Below are 21968 nucleotides of genomic sequence, written 5' to 3'. Positions count from 1 at the left end.
AGTGCTCTATTAATTATAAGAAATGATTACTTTCTTCAAAATATAACCAACAACTATTAGTTTCACTTCAAACTACCAAAGTTGTTTTACATTTGTATTTACGGTAACGTCGGTTGCGTACTTCGGGTTCCTCTCGGGTGAGGTACAAATACTGTAGCTTCAGACATAACAAGTTCAATCAACTCAAAACTCATCAATACCGCAAATCCAATTTGACAAACTCAAGCAGACCCAACGGGAGTCGTTAATAAACGCGCAGTGTTGTATTACATGTATTAAATTCATTAAAAAGTACATAAAAATTCAAATAAAAGCCCCCACTTTCTTAACAGGGAGGAAACTTTGTGGGTAGCTCTCCCCTTGGAGTCCCTCCTCTGCTCCCACCTTCGCCTCCTCTGCTGGGATTGCCTGTCGGACCATGGCGCTTCAATCGGGACGTTTGGCTGTATACGTGGCGTTTAATTGTGTTATTCTCGCACTGTTTAGTTTTACCTCAACGGCTTGGGCAAGAGGCAGCCCCAATGTTATGTCACTTCTGCAGCCGTATGATTTTCTGTATTACAGCGGGGTCCGCGCATATTTTAGTGGGGAGTGGGGCAAAGCTGCAGAGCTGCTGGAGAAATCCGTCGTGACCAGGGAATCCCTGTTCAGGGTCCGCAGGCAGTGTCATGATGACTGTATGGCAGCAGGGACAGAGGCTCTGAAGAAACTGGGTAAGCTGGGCGGTAATATAAATTATAACAGATATTCAATTACTGGTAATATGATGATCTGTCTGAACAATGCGCCTGAATGGTGCTGTAGAAGCTCCTTAACAGTCAGTAACATGGTAATTACATTAAACTGCACTAATAAATTAGCTATATAACACTGGTATAGACCAGTTTTGTCCCTGCTGACTAATATTGGCATATCAGCAAAAATTGGCCAATAAAGATCGTCTGTGACACAGTTTTGGGCGACTTGGATGTTTCAAAACTGTGTAATGAAGAATTAAAGCTAATTTGCTTCAATGGAACAAGAAAAGACAGACTAAGTGTCAGTGTCTGAATCAGCTGTCAGCCAGTCTTTTTATTTTATACCCTGGTATTAATGTCATCAGTGCATCATGCAACATATTAGAACAGATTTTGTGAAATTCAATTATTCTTTTAGCTTCTCACAACTGACATAATTACACTTGCTAGATCACAAACACACCCTCAGGGATGACCCTGAAGGGCTATGTCAGGAGGGGCATCTGCTGCGAGAAATAAGGGAGCAGTCACTAGTACCTTCTTCCATACAACCTGCTGAATGTTTTCAAACCTGCCACCTTTAAGGCAAGGCCAGAAACGACTGACCTACTCAGTGAATACGTAGAGCATTCATGGATTCATGCAGACGAAATAGTGATGTGTACTTATGCTCTGAAGAGAAGAGGAGTAGAAGTAGTAAAGGTAGATGAATTTAAATACCTGGGGTATCCAAAGCGACAAAGAGTACACAAGGGAGAGGTGAAGAACGTAATGCAGGCAGGGTGGAGTGGGTGGAGACGAGTTAGAGAGGCATGGTTGAGATGGTTTGGACATACGCACAGGCGAGATAGTGGCTATATGTATTGGTGGCAGCTGCAAGGTAAGAAAAAAAGAGGAAGACCACAGCAGAGGTTCATGGATGTGGTGAAGGAGGCCATGCAGATGGTGGATAATAGGAAAAGAGTGAGATGGAGGCAGGTGATTCATTGTGATCAGCCCTAAAGGGAACGGCCAAAAGAAGAAAAAGATTGGACCTATCATGTAGCCAGACAGATAGCTTTGAGTCTATGTTAATTACTAGTTGGAAACTAGATTTTATGAAGTTACTGGCAGCTTCACTCTCACTTCTCAGTGTCTAAATGCGTAGCTAAAAAACAATGTGACCTCAAGAGCTCAAAGAATGTGTAAGATAGGCTTTTTTGTGTTTTGTTGTGGATTGTTTGCAGTTCTAGAACTCAAAATTTATAAAATATAGGCCACAGGCTGGGACCTTATAATTTTTTCAATGGTGTGTGTGTTCTTAGACTCTGAACACGGGACTATGTGGGACCTCTGGGCCCTGGACTGGGTGCAGCAAAAAGCTGAGTGTTTGAGGTTCTGCATTGGACGCTCTGTCACACATGTTGGACAGCTTCCTGTTTCTGCTGATATAGAATACGAGTTTGGCACTCGCAACCCTTATAACTTTCTGCAAGTCACCTACTACAAGGTAAGCCATTCTTTACACAGCTGTAAGGAGCTACTGCATAATGAAGCTCCTAAATTGTCATTACTGTGTTCCAAATTGTCATTTAGAGGAAAGCACCTGTCAGTATGGTCTGCAGCCATAATCATAGTTCAGCTCACAGCTGCATAAATAATCACAGCAACACCCTTATTGGTCTGTAACAAACTTCATTCAGTCTCTCATTTTCCTCCACATCAGCTGGAAAAGTTGCAGAGGGCGGCATCGGCAGCTCATACCTACTTCGTGGCCAACCCCTCTCACCTGGAGATGAGAAACAACATCGAGAAGTACAGACGGATGGAAGGCGTGACCGAGGAAGATTTTCAGGACAGAGAGAGTCACAATGAGAAACACTGGGTGAGGAGGGAAGAGTAATGGGGCATACAGTGTAAGTGGGAAGAAACTGGGTTGCACTGTTTAGAAAATCTATCAAATCTAAATAAATTTACTGTCTGACCCATTCAGAATCAGCTGATCCTTCAGCATTTTGGAGCCCTCATACCTTCATAAGCACAGAGGAGAGACACATGAAATTTCTATGTCTTAAAAAGACATTTGAAAAAACTGAAGGCTGTCTTACATCCACTCCAAATGTTGCAATTTAAAGCAAATATGTTGTGATTACCTTAAAAATTATCTTAATTCAACAGAAATTCTAAAAAGCTGCTTCATTGTCATAAAATCTGTAGTCGAAGATAAAGAACACTTATCTAAAGAGGCTTAATGGTTAGGTTAACAGTGTTTGTCAGCACTAGTCAAACATATTGCCTTACCTTCGACCTTCTTTCACAGCCGCTAGTGTTGCTATTGTCCAGCTATAAGCAGATAGCACGAAAGACCAAACTACTTATCTTTTTGAAGCACTTTAAGTCCTCTGAACCAATAGTTCTCAGATTTAGTTCCTAAAAAGCATAAAAGCTTTGATTCACTAGTTAAGCAGTGGAAGTGTGAGTTTTTGCACTTGCTAACTAGTTAATGATAGCAGACAGATGCAGACAGGTTTAAAGGCTTTGAACAAACATATCAGACTTTTCTTTAACTGATTGATCCTAACTAAGCCATAGCTAGTCCTCTAATAGTCCTCACTCTGATGTAAGTTCACAACTCAACAGCTAATGAAGGGCGTTCAAACAGAATGATTTTAGAGACGTCACTGTGGAGAGTCAGACGTGGCCTGAGGGACTCAATTTCTCTGTCTCACTCTCACCTTCACTTGTTTGTTTTCTAGCCGTGCAATCTAGATGTGGGGTGTCTGCCTCTGCCTATCATTTTCACTATTCAGCCACATGTGTTATATCACGATTAGGCATAAATGCTGCCTGTAATAACATGCACATGTCTCAAAAGTAAAAATGTAAAAATGTACATCATCAAACGCTTTTTTTTTGGGGGGGGGGGGGGATGGCGTATAACACTTAACAATAAGAATTGTAATAATCAGTGTGTAAACCACCTATAATTCAATAGCATCTCATCGTTATTGGTTAGTGTGTGTTTTATAAACGGTTAATCGTTTTCTCCTCCAGTTAATGCTGCTGTAAGGTTTACTTAGAGGAGCATTGAGAATACTTTTGCACAGCAAAATAGTTATATTTAAAAGTGTTATATTTCTTAAACACTATGATACAAAACAATATACAAGTCATTAGTTTGTTTGTTTTTTAAATTAGCAAGCAAATGGCGACTGTGTTATTTCACTGTGTTAATCTCTGTCTCTGTGTCACTGACTTCAGGTCCTGTATGATGCTGCACTGCAGCTCGAGGCTAACTCTGAATGGAAGCAAGCAGCAGAGAAATGGAAAGCTTGTGTGAATGAAACCCTGCGGCAGACGGAGGAGTGCAGGGTGCAGTGTGAAGTCGCTTCCCAACGGCTGCCTGAGGACAGGGGAGTTGACAGCGTTGACGGCGTGTTTGAAAAGGCAGCAGGTGAGAAGCAGGCAGAAGTTTTGAGCCAGACAGAAAGAGACCAGAAAGAGCCAAATGTCACCAGTTTTTGTTTTCTGTCCAGCCCTCTCCCTCTCCCTGCTCTCATGCCGACAGTCATGCGTGACTCAAGTGGCCACACGACCTGGAAGGATTTCTGCTCAGGAGGACTTCCTGCCAACACAGCTTGAGCATCTGCACATCGCACAGTTTAAAGGTCTGATTTTTTAGGTCAATGTGAAGGTCACACACGTGATTGTATTATTCATCTTAAGACTGATGCACTACTTTGCATTACTTTGCATCCTCAATTCCCGGCAGCTGGTGACATAAGCGGGGCGTTGCAGATGCTTCGCTCTTTCCTGCTGTTTTACCCCTCTGACAAGGACTCCTTAGACAACCTGCAGCTCTACCATGAGACACTAGGGGGAGACACAGAGTCACAGAGCACACAGCCTGCTCAGGTACCATTCAAACCATTCAAGGTTCATTATATTAAAATGACCACAGTGGTGTAAAAACATAAAAAGTCATAAATCCAATAAAGTAATCCAAGTAATTTAAATAAGAAATACATTTTTTCTCTTCTCTTGTTGAGTTATTTCAAGCATTAAGTTTCAAATTCATCTTTAAAGTCATGTTTAAGCACAGGTTTGTGTGTTTTTTGTCACACAGGAGATTGTCAGATACATCAACCACTCCTTGCAGGAGAAGAAGCTGTTGTATTTTGGTATGGAGAACCTCGACTTCACTTTCACAGATCCAGTAAGTACTGATGCCAAATGTGCAGTGCAGTGACAAGAGAGACAGCTATAAAGCATTTCTTTGCTGAGATTCTTCATCACCCTCTGTGCAGGATCTTTGGACTCCAGAAGATGTTGTACCTGAATCATTGAGGGAGATCTGGAGGTAAAAAAAAAGAAATCAAAGGTGAATCTGTCACTAGAGGAAACTAATGAAACAGAAAACTCCATCTGTATCTTTTGTGTTTTACTGTTAGAGCTGAAAAAGAGAAAATGAATGAGAAAATGAAAGTGGGCGAGCAGCAAGAGGAAGTGGATGACAGTGGGTTTTTTGCAGGTGAGAGACTGTATTTTACCTATGCTATGTGTCTTCAGCCTTTTCTACCTAGGGCATCATGGGAGGAGCTCCTCGTCACCTTAATTGCACTTCAGCTAGCTTAAAGCAAGGAAACACGAGTGTATCCATGACAGATATGCCTGTTTATCTGGCATGTAACCATTAACATCCATCTATCCATTAACAAGTGAAATAATGAATAACATCCACACGTACCTACAGGCTTTGTAGGGTTGTGAGTAAGGATCAACAGATTATAACAGCTCACACATCTTATGTATGTGAAAATCTAACACATTAGAGAATAGAAGATCGTTTATTTGTAGTGTGTCACAGTTTCTTGGCATCTCTGTTAAAGATGACACACTAGAAGACATTCTGTTCTTTATATATTACACTGCTTTTTTTTTTTTTTTTTTTTTTTGGCTCTCGGAGGAGGCGGACGCACTTTTTCTCCTCTCCCTTATCTTCCCTGCTTATGTCCTTGTCTTGTCTCGTGGTTTTTTTTGTATTTTCCCTGGAACACTCTCTCACAGTCTGTTCTCTAAAACCTAAAAGAGGAATTATGGATTGGATCAACTGGTCCCTAAATGCAATTGACACCCCTTTCTCAACGAGAAGTCTGAGCCTGAGTGCTGAAGATATCTACCTATTCGGAACCATAGTTACAGGGTTCTGGCGGATCGGAGCTGGCTTGGTTCTGACTTATCGAAGAATTAAGAAAGCAGAACCGGCTGTTCAAACCCCCACAAGGCTGCCCGCTGGGATTGGAACGATGGGAGAGGCGTGAGTTTCTCAAATGGGCTCATTGAGTGCAGCACAGTGCAGCACCCCTTCAGTCAGAGAATAAGATCTCTGACTGCAGACTGGATACATCTCGGAAGGCTAGTCCTGAATAACATCTCTGGGCGCAAAATTGGATGACATCTCGGGGAGGCACACTGCCGTGAAATTGGCTCAGAAATTGGCTCCTTGAGCACAAGAAATGACAACATCACAGAAATTCATATGAGCTGTTCGCACTAAAGTAAAAAAATAACATCACTTATGCGGATACCCCTTTGGCGCCAGCTACAAGGCCGGAGCTGAACAAAACACCCCGATAACGACTGTGTTTAGTCTGTTCCTTCCCATTCCATGCAAGGCCACCTGGGTTGGCTGGAAGACTGTTTACTTAGCCTGGCAGGGCGAAGGACACTGTCTCAGCTGAACTATGGACACGTACACACATACATATACTGATACTGATAAGTACTCACCGACGCATCACCCTCCCTACCCCGGATCCAACACCACCTCCAACGCTTACCTCCCCTCTGATGTGGACATCGGGTCAGTTGGAGGCGCAGTCGAAAGATTGCAGCGGTCCCAGATCAGATGTACACACTGGAACTCTTTCCCATGTTGCTTGTCTGTGTTTATTGTGCTATGGTGTGTTGATATCTGTGCATTCCTGTATTATCCTTTTGTGTTACACATTTGAATGTTTTTTTTCCTCGGTACCTAGCCTGACCTGTCTCCCCAATGTGATGTTTGTGTATTGTATGTACGGTCAGCAAGGTCTGTCATCTCGGTTGTGGGCAAAAGACCTGCAACTGACAAATAAAGGCTATCTCATCTCTCATCTCATCTCTTAGACTTTTCTAAAATATAAAACAGGGAAGGAGTCACTTATAGTCAAGTGGAGATTAACCTGTCTGCTGCTATGGCCATCAGGGAAAGTCACCAAAAAGTCACAAGCTTTGTGGGTTTTGTTGAATATCATGAAAACTATTACAAAGAAATTGAAGTGGCAGTTTATACTGAGAAATAGAGTTTTGTCTTATTTGCTTGAATAATTTATCAATTTCACACAGAGGAAAACGAGGCGTGAAGTGACACAGTTTCTATGGATCTACTGAAACCTGAAGACCAAACAGACCAGCGCCTGAAATAAAAGTAAAATCAAAAAGAATACATTCAGTTTGTTGGGATCTGGTCGCCCCATTACACACTGTTGTTATAGAAGCAAAGATTTCCCATTTGGCAGCTTCGGCGACTTCATATCACCAAAAACACAGTCGTATCACCATCTTCTGCTTAAAATAAGAAGTGACCCATTTACTGTCTTATACTTTCTTATTTGTCCTCTCTGCAGGAGGTCCGGTGCCTCGGGTGGGCGTGACTATCACAATGGACGACGAGATGCTGAATGGCACCAATCGAGTCGTCCTGGATGGAGTCATGACCGAGAAGGAGTGTGACAGAATACTGCAGTTAGCATCAGTAAGTTCAATCAGTTTTTTTTAATGCATGCATGTGAAAACCCCTAACTTACACATTTACGTCATCTCTCATAGGTGGCAGGATCTCTTGGAGATGGTTATCGAGGACGGCGGTCTCCACACACTCCTCATGAGACGTTTGAAGGTCTGACTGTCCTCAGGGCGGTGAAGGTGGGTGGAAATGACGTAACTGAAGCAGGTCTACGAGACGCTCTCAGCAGCATCTCGTGACCCTCACTGCTGCTTCTTCCTCAGTTGGCTCAGGAAAGCTTGGTGAACCAATCAGATGCCAAGCTGTTACATGAGCTGGGTGAGAGAGTGAGAACCGTGCTGCACTCCTACTTCAGGAGCCCCTCAGGACTTTTCATCACTTTCACACACCTGGTCTGTCGCACTGCTGTCACAGGTAAAACCAACAGTACTCAATACTAGGATAATTGGAACAGGTTCTCTAATGTGTAACCAAATCATCCACTCTATTCTTACTTTATTACTTAAAGTTAAATGTGTTATTTTGTTCTTGTTCTGTTTTTTCTTTTTAAATCAGATGATCAGAAGGGCAGGCTCGACCTCTCTCACCCCGTCCACGTTGACAACTGTCTCCTCGAGCCGGAAACCAAGCAGTGTTGGAAGGAACCACCAGCTTTCACACACAGAGACCTCAGGTACTGAAAAAACATCTCTTCGTGGATTAATAATACGTTTGGGCTCACACTTTCTCCATAAATTATTTTAGAAGATGTTCTCAAGCCATTTTATTCCAGCAAATATCCACGAACAGAATGTTTTAATATGCCTTTACTGGTAAAATGTCACTTAGATATCATCAGCTTATAACAGTGAGAGAATGGTACATGTCATCGTTGCCAGAACAAAGCTGTCACAAACTGAACAAAGATCTCTGTGATCCAGAGACTTTTGTCTGCTCAGAATAGTTTTCTGAGAAACACCTTTAGTTGCTTGAGGAATGTGACATTTTCAAACCATTATATAGAAGATGTGAACATCGACGTTGTTTCTCCATTTTACAGCCATAAGCTACATTTGGGAGTGTTACAATATGACTGTATTAGAAAATGAAGTCAATTTTTTGAAGCTTTCCTTAGCAAATAATCAAAGGAAAGCTAAAACATAGCATGCTTGTATCTGCAACTCATTTTGCTGTTTAAACAATGATGTATCCCAAGATACTGGTGCTCGAAAACTGATTACAGAAAAATATCTTGCTGTTTCTGAAGAGGACAGCTGGGAACATTTCTTAGATGTTGCTGATTTTATAGGGAATTACCTAAAAAGCATTAGTTTGCACTGCAAGTCTTAAACAGTGTTTCAGGGGAACAATTGTGGCAAATATCAAAACAACCAGAGCACCCGTCGTCACTGATAAATAGTTTTGTTCTGTTGTTATGGGGAAATAATGACACCTTGGAGCTACATGAACTGATGGAGGTGGAGGGAGAGCAGAGAAAACACTGCTCTACAACACAATTGCTCCATAAATAAATGCAACTGAAAACTGAACGTGACACTTAAAGTTGGTGTTTTTCGTTTTTATTTTATGCTAACAGGTCAGTCTAAGGAAAAAAAACGTTAATAATTGGAAGCTGAAATGGCTTAGTTACATTTTGAGCTGAATTTTTGGCAAAAAAAAGGCCCAAATGGTTGTAGGTGCTAGTGTTTCAATGTTTCTGCTTTGACCAAAGGAAGGAAATATGTAATTGTTGCAAGTTCTGTTTGTCTGTCTGTTTGTTTGTTAGCACTTTAGTGTCCACAGTTTTCAAGATATCATTTTCAGATTTTATGAGATGGTTATGAGGTGGATGGAGGTGGGCTGTCTGAGTGCTCCTGTTATGAAATGTAACTGTCAGTTTTAACATTTCGTGACATTATTGAATTGAATTTTAATCAGTGGCAAATCACAACAACCGTCACATCAAGATGCTTTATATTGAAAGTTAAAGATCCTACAACAAAACAGAGAAACCCTAACAAGATGACCCCTAGGAGCAAGCACTTGGTGACAGTAGGAAGGAAAAACTTCCTTTTAACAGGAAGAAACCTTCAGAAGAACCAGCCTGTTACAGATTAAGGGTTTCTATTTCACATTTTAAAACTTTAACCCTGGATTTGACCTTCCTTGTGGCAGGAATGCAATGCTGCAAAGTAAAGTTACATTTCTTTTTATTTCAGGGGTAATGAATTTATTTTATTTTTTTGGACAATTTTCTTATCTAAATGTTATATTATTTTTGCATGATTGATTAAACTGACAATTCTCCATGGCACAGAATCTCAACTAGACGCAACATCTTCACCTGCCTGTTTCTTCATCGTATAGTAAACGATGAAGAAATATAAAGTGGCCATAGATGGATGAAGACCTGAGAAGTTTTAGTGAGAAATTAAAACGCTGTACATAGGTGTGAAATTTAAAAATAAATAAATGGGATTAAAATGTCTCACAGCGCCATCCTTTACCTGAATGACGACTTTGATGGCGGAGAGTTGTTCTTCACTAACAGAGATGCCAAGACAGTAACGGTAAGTCATTCTAATCTTTTTATTACTATTTTAACTCTTTAATTAATATATTTGTTGGAGCTGGTAAACTTGTCTTCTGTGCCTTCAGGCTCGAGTGAAACCCAGCTGTGGTCGACTGGTGGGCTTCTCCTCAGGTCCGGTAAATCCTCACGGTGTTACCGCGGTGACCAGAGGCCGGCGGTGCGCCCTGGCCCTCTGGTTCACAAAGGAGAAGCTCTACAGGGACAGGGTGAGCTTTATGACAGCACAGAGCTGCCATGACCTCCTTCTCCTCCTCCTCAGGTCTGGCCGGTCACCTGCAGGCGTGTGGTTGATGATGTCATGATACCGGTGTTGGATAACATGAGCAGCTGGGGCACAATGCAAATCTTGTGGCTGTTTGCATGTTTTCCTATTTACTGTGCCTGGTCTGTGGTGATGCCATGACATTGTCTTTTAGGTTTATCATAAATGCAATCATTTTTTATGCCCCTGACAATTTATAAACCAAAACATGTTTAGTTCTTTTATAAGCTGTGATTTTCTGCAGTGACGGAGTGCGTCCTCATCAGTGATAATAACAGAGATGTAAGGAGCTGCGCTGAAGAGCTGCTGTCGAGCCAAAGAGACTATTGAAACGACTCAGTTTACATAACTTTTAGCATCACGTAGATAAAAGAAAATCTAAATTTACATGTAGAAACACACTTTGCTTAGATGAGCAGGGGGTTTTCAGCTCCAGCCTTACATTTTCTGCTTGGCTACATTTTCATAAAAGTTTTGGTTATGCAAGCAAAGTTTCATTAACTTAGTTTATCCCGCTTTGGTCATTGTTTGCCCTGTGGGCTCGTGTTGAGCAAATGAAGCTCACTCTAACAGAGGAGAATCTCTTTTACAGAAAAATTGTCCCGAAAGTGCAAGAAGAGAAGCTGAAATTATTCCAACAAAGATGAATGTTCCTCCCAAACTTTAGTTTTATGTCACTGTAACTGCAGGAAGTCAATATTTGAGCTGTATTTTGGATCTCTCCCTCAGGAGCGAGAGGAGGCAGAGGCCGTGTGGGCTGCAGATGGACACAGCGTGGTGAAAACGGACGAGGAGAAGGAGGGCGGCGCCACCTCTAGCCGTAACGCTCGGAGCCAAGTGACAAAGGAGAAGAAGCGAGAGAGAGGCAGGGTGACGGGGGGCAAGGATGAGCTGTGAGGACTAGAATGAGCCCAAACTCCATAATTTACCCACACGTTCACCCTCTTCATGTTGCTGCCTGGTGGTGTAAAGTTTGCATGTGTGTATATACTGTATTTATACTGTATATGATGAGGGTATATGAGAGAAATAATGTCCTGTCGTCCCTCTAATGTCAATCACTGCCCTAAAAACCAAAGAGAATAAAAAAAAGTTGTAAATGTGACTCTGTACAGGTGTATCGTGGGTATTGTATGCCAAATGCATGCAAGTGCTGAACAGAGAGCGCATTAGATGATGTGAAAACAGGGCTGTGTAATCTATTAGGTGATTACCGCACACCCTCTTTAACACCCTGCTGATAAAAACAATTAAAACTAAACAAAAAGAAGGTTAAAGTTTATTTAGTTTGTTAGACAAAGATAGGATGATAAGATAGGAACCAAACAGCAGCAGGAACCTGTAAACACAGTGACGCTGTCCAGAAACTATCATTTGAGGCAGTAAAAGAGGGAGAAAAGGACTAGAGAGAGACAGCGAGAGGTGTGGAGGGAGGGGAAAAAAAGATAGAAATAGAGAGATTACTGTTAATCCCTCATAAATGAGTGCATTTGTTTATGAAGCTTAAAAACATCTCCCATTTAGAATATGGAATAGTAATCCGGGAGAGATGATTTAATCATTCACATCCAGCGCAGTGATGCTCGACCACCTTCTCCCATCTTATCCTCCCCATTACAACCAGAGCCTCCACTCAGCCCCCCTCCTCTGCTTTCATCTTGTGCATTAGGTGCCGACTTAAGTACCATTCGTGGCCCATATTAACACTCTTACTCCCCCCTGTGTTATAATCCCCTGCTGCTGGAATTGGGTCGGTGGGCCCTTTTTAATGCAGCCTTGGGTTTAACCTCTTCCCTCCCTCTCACATTGAGACCACGTAGCGCCCAAAACACCTCCGCATTAATCTTCACTTAAGTAGGAGTTAGTCACTAAAAAGCATTTTATGCATAATGCATTTTAATGCTTTTTAAATGCACATTAAAGACCACAGCCGTCTAATGATACCTGCGTATACAAACGAGAAATTTACACATCAAATTTCTATGTTTTTACATGAGCAGCAAAAATTATGTAAGGCTCAGCCGCATAGTTATAAAACTGGTGTTATTATAATTAAATGCTGTGTGTAGTGAGTAGCTGACAGGATCGCTCATCTCCTATATCACATTTCCTACTATTTGTGATTATGACCCTAACCTAATATTGGTTGCCATCTGATGATGATGTCTGGCCTTTGTGCCTTACATAATTTTGAAGAGTAGAGTAAACAGAAATAATAAGATTCCAGTTTTTATTTTACATTCCTGTTTATAGGGGTGGCCTGACAACAGGCAAAGCTTCCTCAAATATGGGTAGGGCTAAAACTAAATATCAAAAGTTAAAAGAACAGCAGCAGAGATGCAACATTTCAACACACCAACTGCTTACATACAGTTAGAACAAGAAACTGTACTCTGTTTACAGCAGCTTACTGTTACTGTTGAACCCTTCAGGATAGGTGAAAAGTCTTCGCAGTCATTTGAGTTTGCTTGGAAAGTGGAAGGAGATTTTTTCTCCTCGACTCCCCTGCAGACGGCTCAGAAAATCAACTTTGAGTTGAACCCAGAACCTTGTTGCTGTGAGACGACCTCTTCTGCTACTCTCTGCATCAAAACACTGCCAGTTTACACACGAATACTGAAAGAAACTTGGCAGAAAAACGAACGCTCTTCATTTTAACGTACACAGTAAAACCTTGAAATATCAGTCAAATTATACCCACACCTGATTGACAGATTTTTTTGTCTAAGCACAAACTGCCTGCTGAGAGTACACAGATATTGCTTGGGAATTTACCAAGGATATTGCAAGGTGAATTTACACCCACTCACTTGCTGTTTCATTTTCAAGTTCATCTTGCTAGTATCAAGTTGGATCCTCTTTCACCCATAGAGCTGTCTTAATTCTTCACGGCACAGATTCAACAAGGTGCTGAAAACATTCCTCCGATATTTTTCACCATATTCACATAATAGCATCACGCGATTGCTACAGATTTGTTAGCTGCAAATCCATGATGCAAATCTCCCGTTCCACCACATCCCAAAGGTGCACTATGAGACTGAGATCTGGTGATTGTGGAGGCTATTTGAGTACAAGTGAACTCATTGTCAAGAAACCAGTTTGTGATGATTTGAGCAAAATGGCACATTATAAAGGGAAGGATATGGTCAGGAACAGTTCACAGGTTGGCTGTGGTGTTTCAGTGATCCACACCTGGTAATAAAGTCCCCCCACACTGTTACACCACCAGCCGCCTGAGCAGCTGTTACAAGGCAGAATGAAACAATGCTTTCGTGTTGTGTCAAATTTTGACCCCACCACTCAAATACCGCAGCAGAAATTGGGACTCATCAAACCAAGCAATGCTTTTTTAATTTCCCGTTGTCTAATTTTGGTGATCCTATGTGAATTGTAGTCTCGGTTTTCTGTTCTTAGCCAGCAGAAGTGACTGCGGTAGATCATCAGTTGTAGCACCAACAACCATGCCGTGCTCAAAGTCATTTAAATCAGCTTTCTGCTCCATTTTGATACTGGGTTTGAACTTCAGTAAGGGTCGTCTAGACCATAACGAGTTATATAAACATCAGCAGTCTAACAACATGTTTGTGTCTGACACATTTGTCATTTAATCCACTCACTCCTCCCACAGATCAAATGTTCAGAGATCTCTTTCAGCGTGTGCAAAGAAAACAAAACAAACTCTCCTCTTCTTGTTTTTATTGTGCTGTGCAGGGACCGAGTGCAGAATGACATATATTTAAATTTTCATCTCACTCGGGGAGGGATGCTCACCTTTTCTGCTTTCAGTTCAGTCGGTTTAACATCAGTAGTAAATGTAATAAAATCATAGCAGATTATAAGATTTTACAAACCACTTTGAGAGTTTTTCTTGTAGAAGAGTGCGGCATTGTTAGTCTTTAAATAGTAACACATAATCGGACACTCTTTCTGTCTTTATCCCGTCCTGTTTCTGTGCCTCTGCTAACAAATCCCTTGTTTTGCTCTATGTTTTTTCTCTCTGTTTCACTCGCCGTTTCACAGCCTGTGCCTCCCTGACTCCATTTCTCCAAATCAAGGGTCAGCACCACTGCCGTTACCACAATCCAGCGAGCAAAGGCCAACGCTTTTAAACTGCAGAGCTCAATTTAGCCATGCTGAATCACAGAATGAAGCCAGGAAGCACACAGCAAAGGCTTTTCTGCTCCAAACACAGATATGTTCACAAATGTGCAAACAGGGGATTCGTATTGTCTGATGGCGTTCAACTGTCCGAATCCGTGTCAACAAGGGTTTGCCTGGAAAGTAGTAATGTGATATCTGGGCTACTTATTTAATTTCTTCATTGGCAGGATTTTATGTTATATTTTCTAATTATTCTTTGCAACTAAGTGAAGTGTGTTTTAGAGAAAGAGCATTAAACAAGGTCTTAGACTGGGATGTTTTGCATATTGTCACTGTGTACTTGTAAACACCCCTAAGCAAATTTGTTTTAGGACTAGTTTAGGATTTGAATGTGTTCTTCTAGTTCAGAGGACACTGGGTATTTGACACAAATTTCAAGGAGAAGTTACAAACACTGCAGTACAATAGCTCTGCCACAAATGTTTCATGAACATGCTTCAGCTACAGAAAGTAACTCTCAATAAAGTGACTCTCCTGATCCATGTGAAAACCTCAGTGGGAGAAAGGAATGGGCGCTCCCTTTAATAATGCATTTGGGTTTCAGCACCTGATTCGGTGACTTTCTCCCAGGCCTTTTGGGTCAAACGCAGTCTGTTCTCGTGGATCCGGCTCTCTGCCTAACAATGCAATGTCATGATCGTGAGTGCAAGCTGCGTTGTTTCGTAACTAACACAGGTGATTTACTCTGTTAGATAATGTGCAAACGCTGTGGAGTGGCACATCAACAGACGAGTGACAACAGAAACCTCTAAATTTAGATGTGTGGGCAGAACTCGAGCTAACCGAAGGGATATTGTGGCTCTTTATCTCTACCTTTAGATGACAAAGAACATAGGAGACAGCTATAGTGGCGCACACTCTACACACTGTCAGTAAATGCCCATGGTTGTTGGTCTGCTTGTGTGTAAGAATCATCCATTCCCCTCCTGCAGTTATTCTTGCTTTATCATTGTAGCCAGTCTGATCCCTACACTGCCAATCTCCCCCTCTGCCCATACACTTTCTAATATTAGCTTCACCTCAGGTTTACAAAACACAAACCCTTCTGTCAGTCATAGATCTTTTGAAAACTATCTCAGCACCATAAAAAGCCATGTTCCCAGGTCCTCTATTTATCCTCTTCTCCCTCCCCTCCACGATTTCCATGTCTTAGTCTTTTGACTTGGATTCACCCCGGCTCATGTCTTGTGACCCTACAGACATGCTCTGCACCTTGTTTGGTTTCACCCACTGTTTCTTCTCCCTTTCTGTCTATTTCACCATCACCCCCCCCTCCCCCTTACTCTTCCATCCCAGGGTTTATCCCCTCATTGCTGATCTCCCTTCATCCCTCCAATCCTCATTTGTTCCTCATAGGAGCAGTGAGGCAAGTGAGGAATACCGCACTGTCCGCGATACCAAAAGCGAATGAGTGGAGGAAAGAGTAGGAACAGACAGGCTGAACTTATGACAGCAACCTGAGGGAGGCCGCCGCAGGAAGAGGGATTGAAGATCCACCAGAACACCTCGATAGCAGTCTCCGATTGGTAAGTGGATGGTCATGTGTTCCTTTCAGCAGACATTGATGTTTTCAGTTTTCAGTTTTGTGGATATACTCCGGTGTCATGCTTTATGGGCATCAAGGGTCATACAAAACGGACCTGAACACATTTCCGGCTGATATCTTTTAAAAATGTGTCCATATTTCTGACGTTAAATGTGGTTGTTTTGAGTGTTGTGATTCCTACACTTCAGAAAAGAAGTGTAAGAGTCCTTCTCAAGCTGGAAACCTGCTGATTATTAAAACAGTCTGATTAAATATCGAGTATGGAGATGTCACATTTATACTGATGGACACCCGATGCCTTTAGCTGTGTTTCATCTTTTGCTTACAGCACATGCAGATGAGGGATTTGCACGGGATCAGCATACAATAGTGATTTAATTGTATGCTCTGATAATCTGAATAAAAAACAAACTCCTTTTGTGGTCTGACTCTTAATGCAATCGGACATAATCTGTATGACAGAGCTGCGTAAAGTTATTCCAGTTATTATTTTCCGTGTAAACTTAAGAATCAAAGCATCAGCTGTTTGAAGTTTTAAGAGTTGAAGAAGTGGTCGATGGCATTTATGCAACATGAAAAAAATTACAGTGTGCCTTTTAAAAGAAGTCATATACACTGTTGGTGGAGAAGGGAGAGGTGCTTTGGCTGAAGTCAGGCTGACATTTTCACTATGATGCGAACTGAGTGTTACGGTTTAATTAATTAATTAATAAAGCCAATGAAAAACATCTTAATAGTGACATAAATGTTATTTCACATAAACTAATAATTCGCTGCCATTTAATAACTTCTTAACATCCCCTTCAAGAATATAAGAGGGAAACTGTTTGAGGAGCTCTCTGATTCAAAGTCGAATCACTGGCCATACTCATGGGCCCTGCCCCACCTTTCACCAGCTCTCCCTCTGCCCACCTCCTCCATCTGCCCCCTACCTCATGCCCCTATCTGCCGCCCCATCCCTTTCTCCATCTCTTATCCAGATGCAAAGAGCAGTCAGTAATCGGATGAGAGCAGATTTGATTCAAAAGGCATCCCTTAAAATCTCAGCCAGTAGGATTTAAAACTCACTCTCCTGCCTCACCTCTTACCCCCCCCCCCCTTATTTCAACCCCCTGCCTCCCCTCCCTCTGCCTCCACTTCTCCCTCTGTTTGTGTTAATGCACTCCACCATCCCACCACCCTAGTAGTCATTTAATCACACGGAACAATGGCAGGGTCCCAGGAACACAATGGCAAAAGGGTAATAGCACGACTAAAACACTCAAGCGTCATTAAAACGCTCATTACTGGAGCAATTTCCACATCTGGAGCAAAGGCTTTAAAATCCCCCTTGGTTCAGAAACTTCAGGGTCGACGTATCAGTAAGCAGTTTAAGAAAGCTACACCCAAAGTGTAGCTGCTGTGGCTGGTGTGTGTTTTGTGGAGCGCCGCATCAGGCCATCATCCATTTACTTTAGCTTTACACATAAAGCCCAGTGGCAAACAATTAAATCAAATCTCTTTCTTTTACAGAGTCACTCCCTCCTTTCCCTTCCTCTCCTTTTCACTTCAAACAAATTAGAGGCAAATCCACTTGGTCATGTGTTTTGACAGGGACACTCATTCAAATAGTAGAGGGGAGAGAAAGCGAGAGATCGCTGCAGGGACGCACACGGTAAAATCAGCGCAAGTATTCCCTCCTGTCACTTTTTAAGGTAAGATAAAGGAAATGGCATCATGAAAACTGATTGCTTTAGAAAGAAAAAGAAGTAACTTTTAATATTTGTACAAGAAACTGAAAAGGGTGTGTTTTCTTTTTAAAGTTTGCTTATATTGTGGTGCTTCACCCGAGAAATCAACGGCGTGCTTTTCCATCTGAACTTCTCTGTGCCACTTTCTGACTTTCTGGCTGCCTCTTCAGTTGTGCGTTGATGATATTTGTCACACTTTATGAGTCTGACCATTAGGCGATTGGTTTTACCGCTAAACATTGCTCATTTAATCATCACATTAGCAAATTTAATAGCCATCAGCAGCAGATGAGAGCTCACCTGGAGTGTTAAATGGCGCAAATTCCTCTACAAGTGTTGTGAATTTGCCGTGAAGCTGAGAGGCAGCGAGTGAGAGCTGATACGCATCATTACAGGACATACTGGTTTGTGTGTACATTGAGGGTGAGGATCTTTGCTCTCACATCGTCTGAAGAGCAAACTTTAACCGGGTGAATATTCATACGGTCTGCCTGTGCGTGCGTGTCTGAGTGTAGGTGTGTCTTGTGGGTTTCTCTGTATGTTCCTGCGAAGTTAGAAAAAGTTTGCAAAGCAGATGGGGGTGGTTTGACTTGCAAAGCAGCACTTACCTGGAGACCTGCAGTAGGGAGGTTAACAGGTAAATGCAGGTAAAATTCTGGGATGGAGTGATAGCGCGGGTGACTTGGCAAAGATTTTATGATTTCTTGGTGACTGAGTTTTGTTTATGCTGCTTCACCGGAACTCTCCTTCTTATTCCCAGGACTACGGCCTCTTCTGACATCTTCTCTACAGCCCACTATTGATTGATCGCCATGGGTGAAATGGAGCAACTTCGAAAGGAGGCAGATAGTCTCAAAGACCAGATTACCGTAAGTTGGCCACAATATATCATCTGTGGTAGAGCCAGCATAATACACATACTGTTCTGTCTGACGTGTGTTCACATATTATTCCTGACGGCAGTTTGTGTGTGTGTGTCTGTGTACGTGTGTGCTCTGCAGGCAGCTCGCAAGGCGGTGCAGGATACCACACTGCAGGAGGCAGTAGCTGGGATCACAGTGGTGGGGCGTGTCCAGATGAAGACCAGGAAAACATTAAGGGGTCATCTTGCCAAGATCTATGCAATGCACTGGTCCACTGATTCAAAGTAATTACCCAACATGCTGCACAAATTGAAAGAACACCTGCTTTTTTGTGAAGACCTGATAGTTTTCTAATAATTTTCTAAATAATTGTGAGGAGAGTGAGCAAAGTCCAGATATGCAGAAGGGAGATGGTAAATTAGATTTGCTTTAAACTGAGTAAATTGATAGGGGGACGCATATTCTTAATGTTACAGCCTCTGCTTCACATGTTTTGGGGGGTTTTTTGCTGATTTTAATCCACATTTCTCCCCCAGGCTGTGTGTCAGTGCCTCGCAGGATGGAAAACTCATAGTGTGGGACACCATCACGACCAACAAGGTAGGAGAGGCCAAAGGGCAGGTCTATTACAATTCCGGTAATAGGAATTTTTGTTTCCAGCTACACCTAAACCCAAAGTAAACGTGGTTGTAAACCTTGCAGGGTGCATTCACTCTCAAACACACCAAAATACACAATGTACTTCTCACTGTGCCTTAAGCATCTCTCGCTCAAACATTAAAACTTAAGCACATACCTTTAAAAGTTACAGGATCTAAATTTCCATCGTGAGACAACTAAATACACGACAGTAAATTCAGAGGCTGAAAACAAGCTCTCCTGTCCTCTGTGTACACCTAGGTCAATGCCATCCCCCTCAAGTCATCGTGGGTGATGACCTGTGCCTACGCACCTTCTGGAAACCTTGTGGCGTGTGGCGGTCTGGACAACATGTGCTCCATCTACAACCTGAAAGGCAAGGATGGGAATGTCAAGGTCATGAGAGAGCTGGCAGCGCACACAGGTAGGAAGATGACAAGAAACAGAAATTAAACGCTCCTTTGTGATGAGTCCTGCGGTGCCCCATGTGGTATTTCTGTGGTTGTACAGGTTACCTGTCCTGCTGTCGTTTCCTCAGCGACACTGAGATCATCACCAGCTCAGGCGACTGCACTTGGTAAGCATATAGTTCGATTTATTGAACAAAAGAAAGCTTGAATTGATTCTTTTGCACTTTAAATTGAATTAAACTTGCCTTTCTAGCGTACTATGGGACATTGAGACGGGGACCCAGAAGACTGTGTTTGCCGGACACCAGGGAGACTGCATGTCCCTCGGCGTGTCCCCAGACTTCAAGTTTTTCATCTCAGGGGCTTGTGACTTCACAGCTAAGCTGTGGGACATCAGGGAGGGCACCTGCAGACAGACCTTTGGAGGTCACGAGAGTGACATCAATGCCATTGGGGTGAGAACAAAGGAGAAAAAAAAAGATTTCCTTTTCCATTGTGTGCAAAGCTCTCAGCGCGTCCTGTCCAAGGAGGCACGCTTTCTAACCACTTCTATTTCCTCCAGTTCTTCCCCAACGGTAATGCAGTGATAACAGGATCAGATGACGCCACCTGCAAGTTGTATGACATGCGAGCTGACCAGGAGCTCATCACCTACCAGGACAGCAGCATCATGTGCGGGGTGACCTCTCTGGCCCCCTCCCTGTCTGGACGCCTGATACTCGCTGGCTACGACGACTTCAACGTCAACATCTGGGACTCGCTCAAAGCCGAGAGAGTCGGTGAGAAACCGAGTTATTCTACTTTTTTTCTCCATCTTTTTTCTGCTATATTCCTTTCACTTAGTTTCCAGAGTGAGTTTGCTCTCTTCTTTCTGTCATTGTGGTTTCAATACAGTAATATAATGCAACACAAACACCGGACACACAGTCCCATATACACCCCAGGGACAATAAATATTTGCACCAACTCCTCTTAATGCTGCTGGACAAATCTGACCAAACAAGAAAGACTAAAATTACATTTCCTGTCTATTATTAGTTTTACAAGTACACAATATTCTTTTAGTTACATTTCCTTGTAAAGTTTAGTTTTGCACATAAGTGAACTAAAAGAAAAACAAGGGAGATAAATCTGAATTGGAAGTTTATTTCAAAATGTTTGACCCTTTGTCTCATTTATTTCCCTGCTTGCTGCCGTTCAGGTGTGGTGGCTGGTCACGACAACAGAGTGAGCTGCATCGGAGTATCCACGGATGGCATGGCGTGCTGCACGGGATCCTGGGACAGCTTCCTTAAGATCTGGAACTGAGGCTGTTCATTGCAAAGAGAGCACTTAGTGAAGTGAAGAAAATATAAAGAAATTGAGGTCTGTGGGAGGGGATGAGGAGTTACATGGGGTGAGAAGAGGGTATGTCAAATTGTGCCAAGTCCTATCTAACGGTGGAGCGGGGTTGTAATGTGAAGATTTTCTCTCCTCTCCATCACGTTGCGCTCCAAACTTTCTTCTCACGTTATGGGGGAATTCTGGGTTCGGGGGTCTGAGCAAATGTCATTCCCATCAGTAGTTAATTGTACTGTGGTTCACATGGATGCACATTAATTACAGCAATTTGAGAACAGTTGCCAAATGGAAACGGTAGCACACAGGATGAGATAGAATTGAATACGTCCAGCCGAAGCATATGTTGTGTTGGGTAACTTACTAACATGCTGTGATTTCTATCATAGCATAAGTTAAATCATATAAATAATATGAGCTTTATTGTTTCAGACTGTTGTTTGTTGTTAGTTTTGGTAGATTCTCTAGATGCTTACATTTACTTCCTGTTCATTTTCTTAACTTTAGTTAAAATGGAGTTCTAGCTTGCAGATGTCTGCATTAGCGTGTGTTTTTGTATATGATCGATGGACAATATTTACCAGGATTTTGGGTCTCATCACTCGGCCTAACCCCTCGGTAGCTAGACCTGAAAAGTGCTTTGGGTAAACTGCTGAACTGACAGATGGGATAATAAAATGATTTTCATGCTTCGCTAAGCACTTACATAAAAAGATGACCCATTTGTCTCAGGACAGGACTCTTTGTATGAGTGGTACATGGATGGTAATGGCTGCTGTGCTTATGAGTAGTACATCTGAATGTGTATATAAGTGCTTACTTTTCCTCTGCATGCAAACCTTTAAACTTGAAGGACAGGTTGTGTATATAAAAATAAAAAAAACAATCTAACTCTAATTTAAACGGGCTCTTTTCCAGAGTGGATACACACTGTACAAAGT

At 42.2% G+C, this 21968-nt stretch overlaps 2 protein-coding genes across 5 annotated transcripts; both read left to right on the top strand.

Moving 5' to 3' along the window:
- Nucleotides 1-378: 378 nt before the first annotated feature.
- p3h3 (prolyl 3-hydroxylase 3) lies at nt 379-11722 on the top strand. The gene is made up of 16 exons (XM_006802849.3): nt 379-713; nt 2042-2226; nt 2443-2601; nt 3978-4170; nt 4253-4384; nt 4489-4631; nt 4843-4932; nt 5024-5076; nt 5168-5247; nt 7385-7512; nt 7587-7682; nt 7767-7917; nt 8059-8176; nt 9977-10052; nt 10141-10281; nt 11067-11722. Exons 1-16 carry the CDS (start codon nt 419-421, stop codon nt 11232-11234), a joined length of 2208 nt encoding a protein of 735 aa, XP_006802912.3. The 5' UTR covers nt 379-418; the 3' UTR covers nt 11235-11722.
- A 4133-nt stretch (nt 11723-15855) lies between these two features.
- gnb3a (guanine nucleotide binding protein (G protein), beta polypeptide 3a) lies at nt 15856-21968 on the top strand. 4 transcript variants are annotated; one of them, XM_006802851.3, is made up of 10 exons: nt 15856-16027; nt 17641-17741; nt 18538-18646; nt 18779-18924; nt 19177-19240; nt 19541-19703; nt 19790-19856; nt 19943-20144; nt 20252-20468; nt 20891-21968. In XM_006802851.3, the coding sequence occupies exons 3-10, from the start codon at nt 18590-18592 to the stop codon at nt 20995-20997; spliced, it is 1023 nt and encodes a 340-aa protein (XP_006802914.1). In that variant the 5' UTR covers nt 15856-16027; nt 17641-17741; nt 18538-18589; the 3' UTR covers nt 20998-21968. The 4 variants fall into 4 exon arrangements, with proteins under 4 accessions (XP_006802914.1, XP_035768914.1, XP_035768912.1 ...); XM_035913021.2 differs by lacking the exon at nt 17641-17741; XM_035913019.2 differs by lacking the exons at nt 15856-16027; nt 17641-17741 and adding an exon at nt 18285-18414.

This window comes from Neolamprologus brichardi, chromosome 11, assembly GCF_056152115.1.
Source record: "Neolamprologus brichardi isolate AB-2024 chromosome 11, ASM5615211v1, whole genome shotgun sequence".
NCBI classification, from domain to species: Eukaryota; Metazoa; Chordata; class Actinopteri; order Cichliformes; family Cichlidae; genus Neolamprologus; species Neolamprologus brichardi.
The sequence above is the reverse complement of the archived record's forward strand: the minus strand, read 5'-3'. Positions and strand labels throughout refer to the sequence as shown.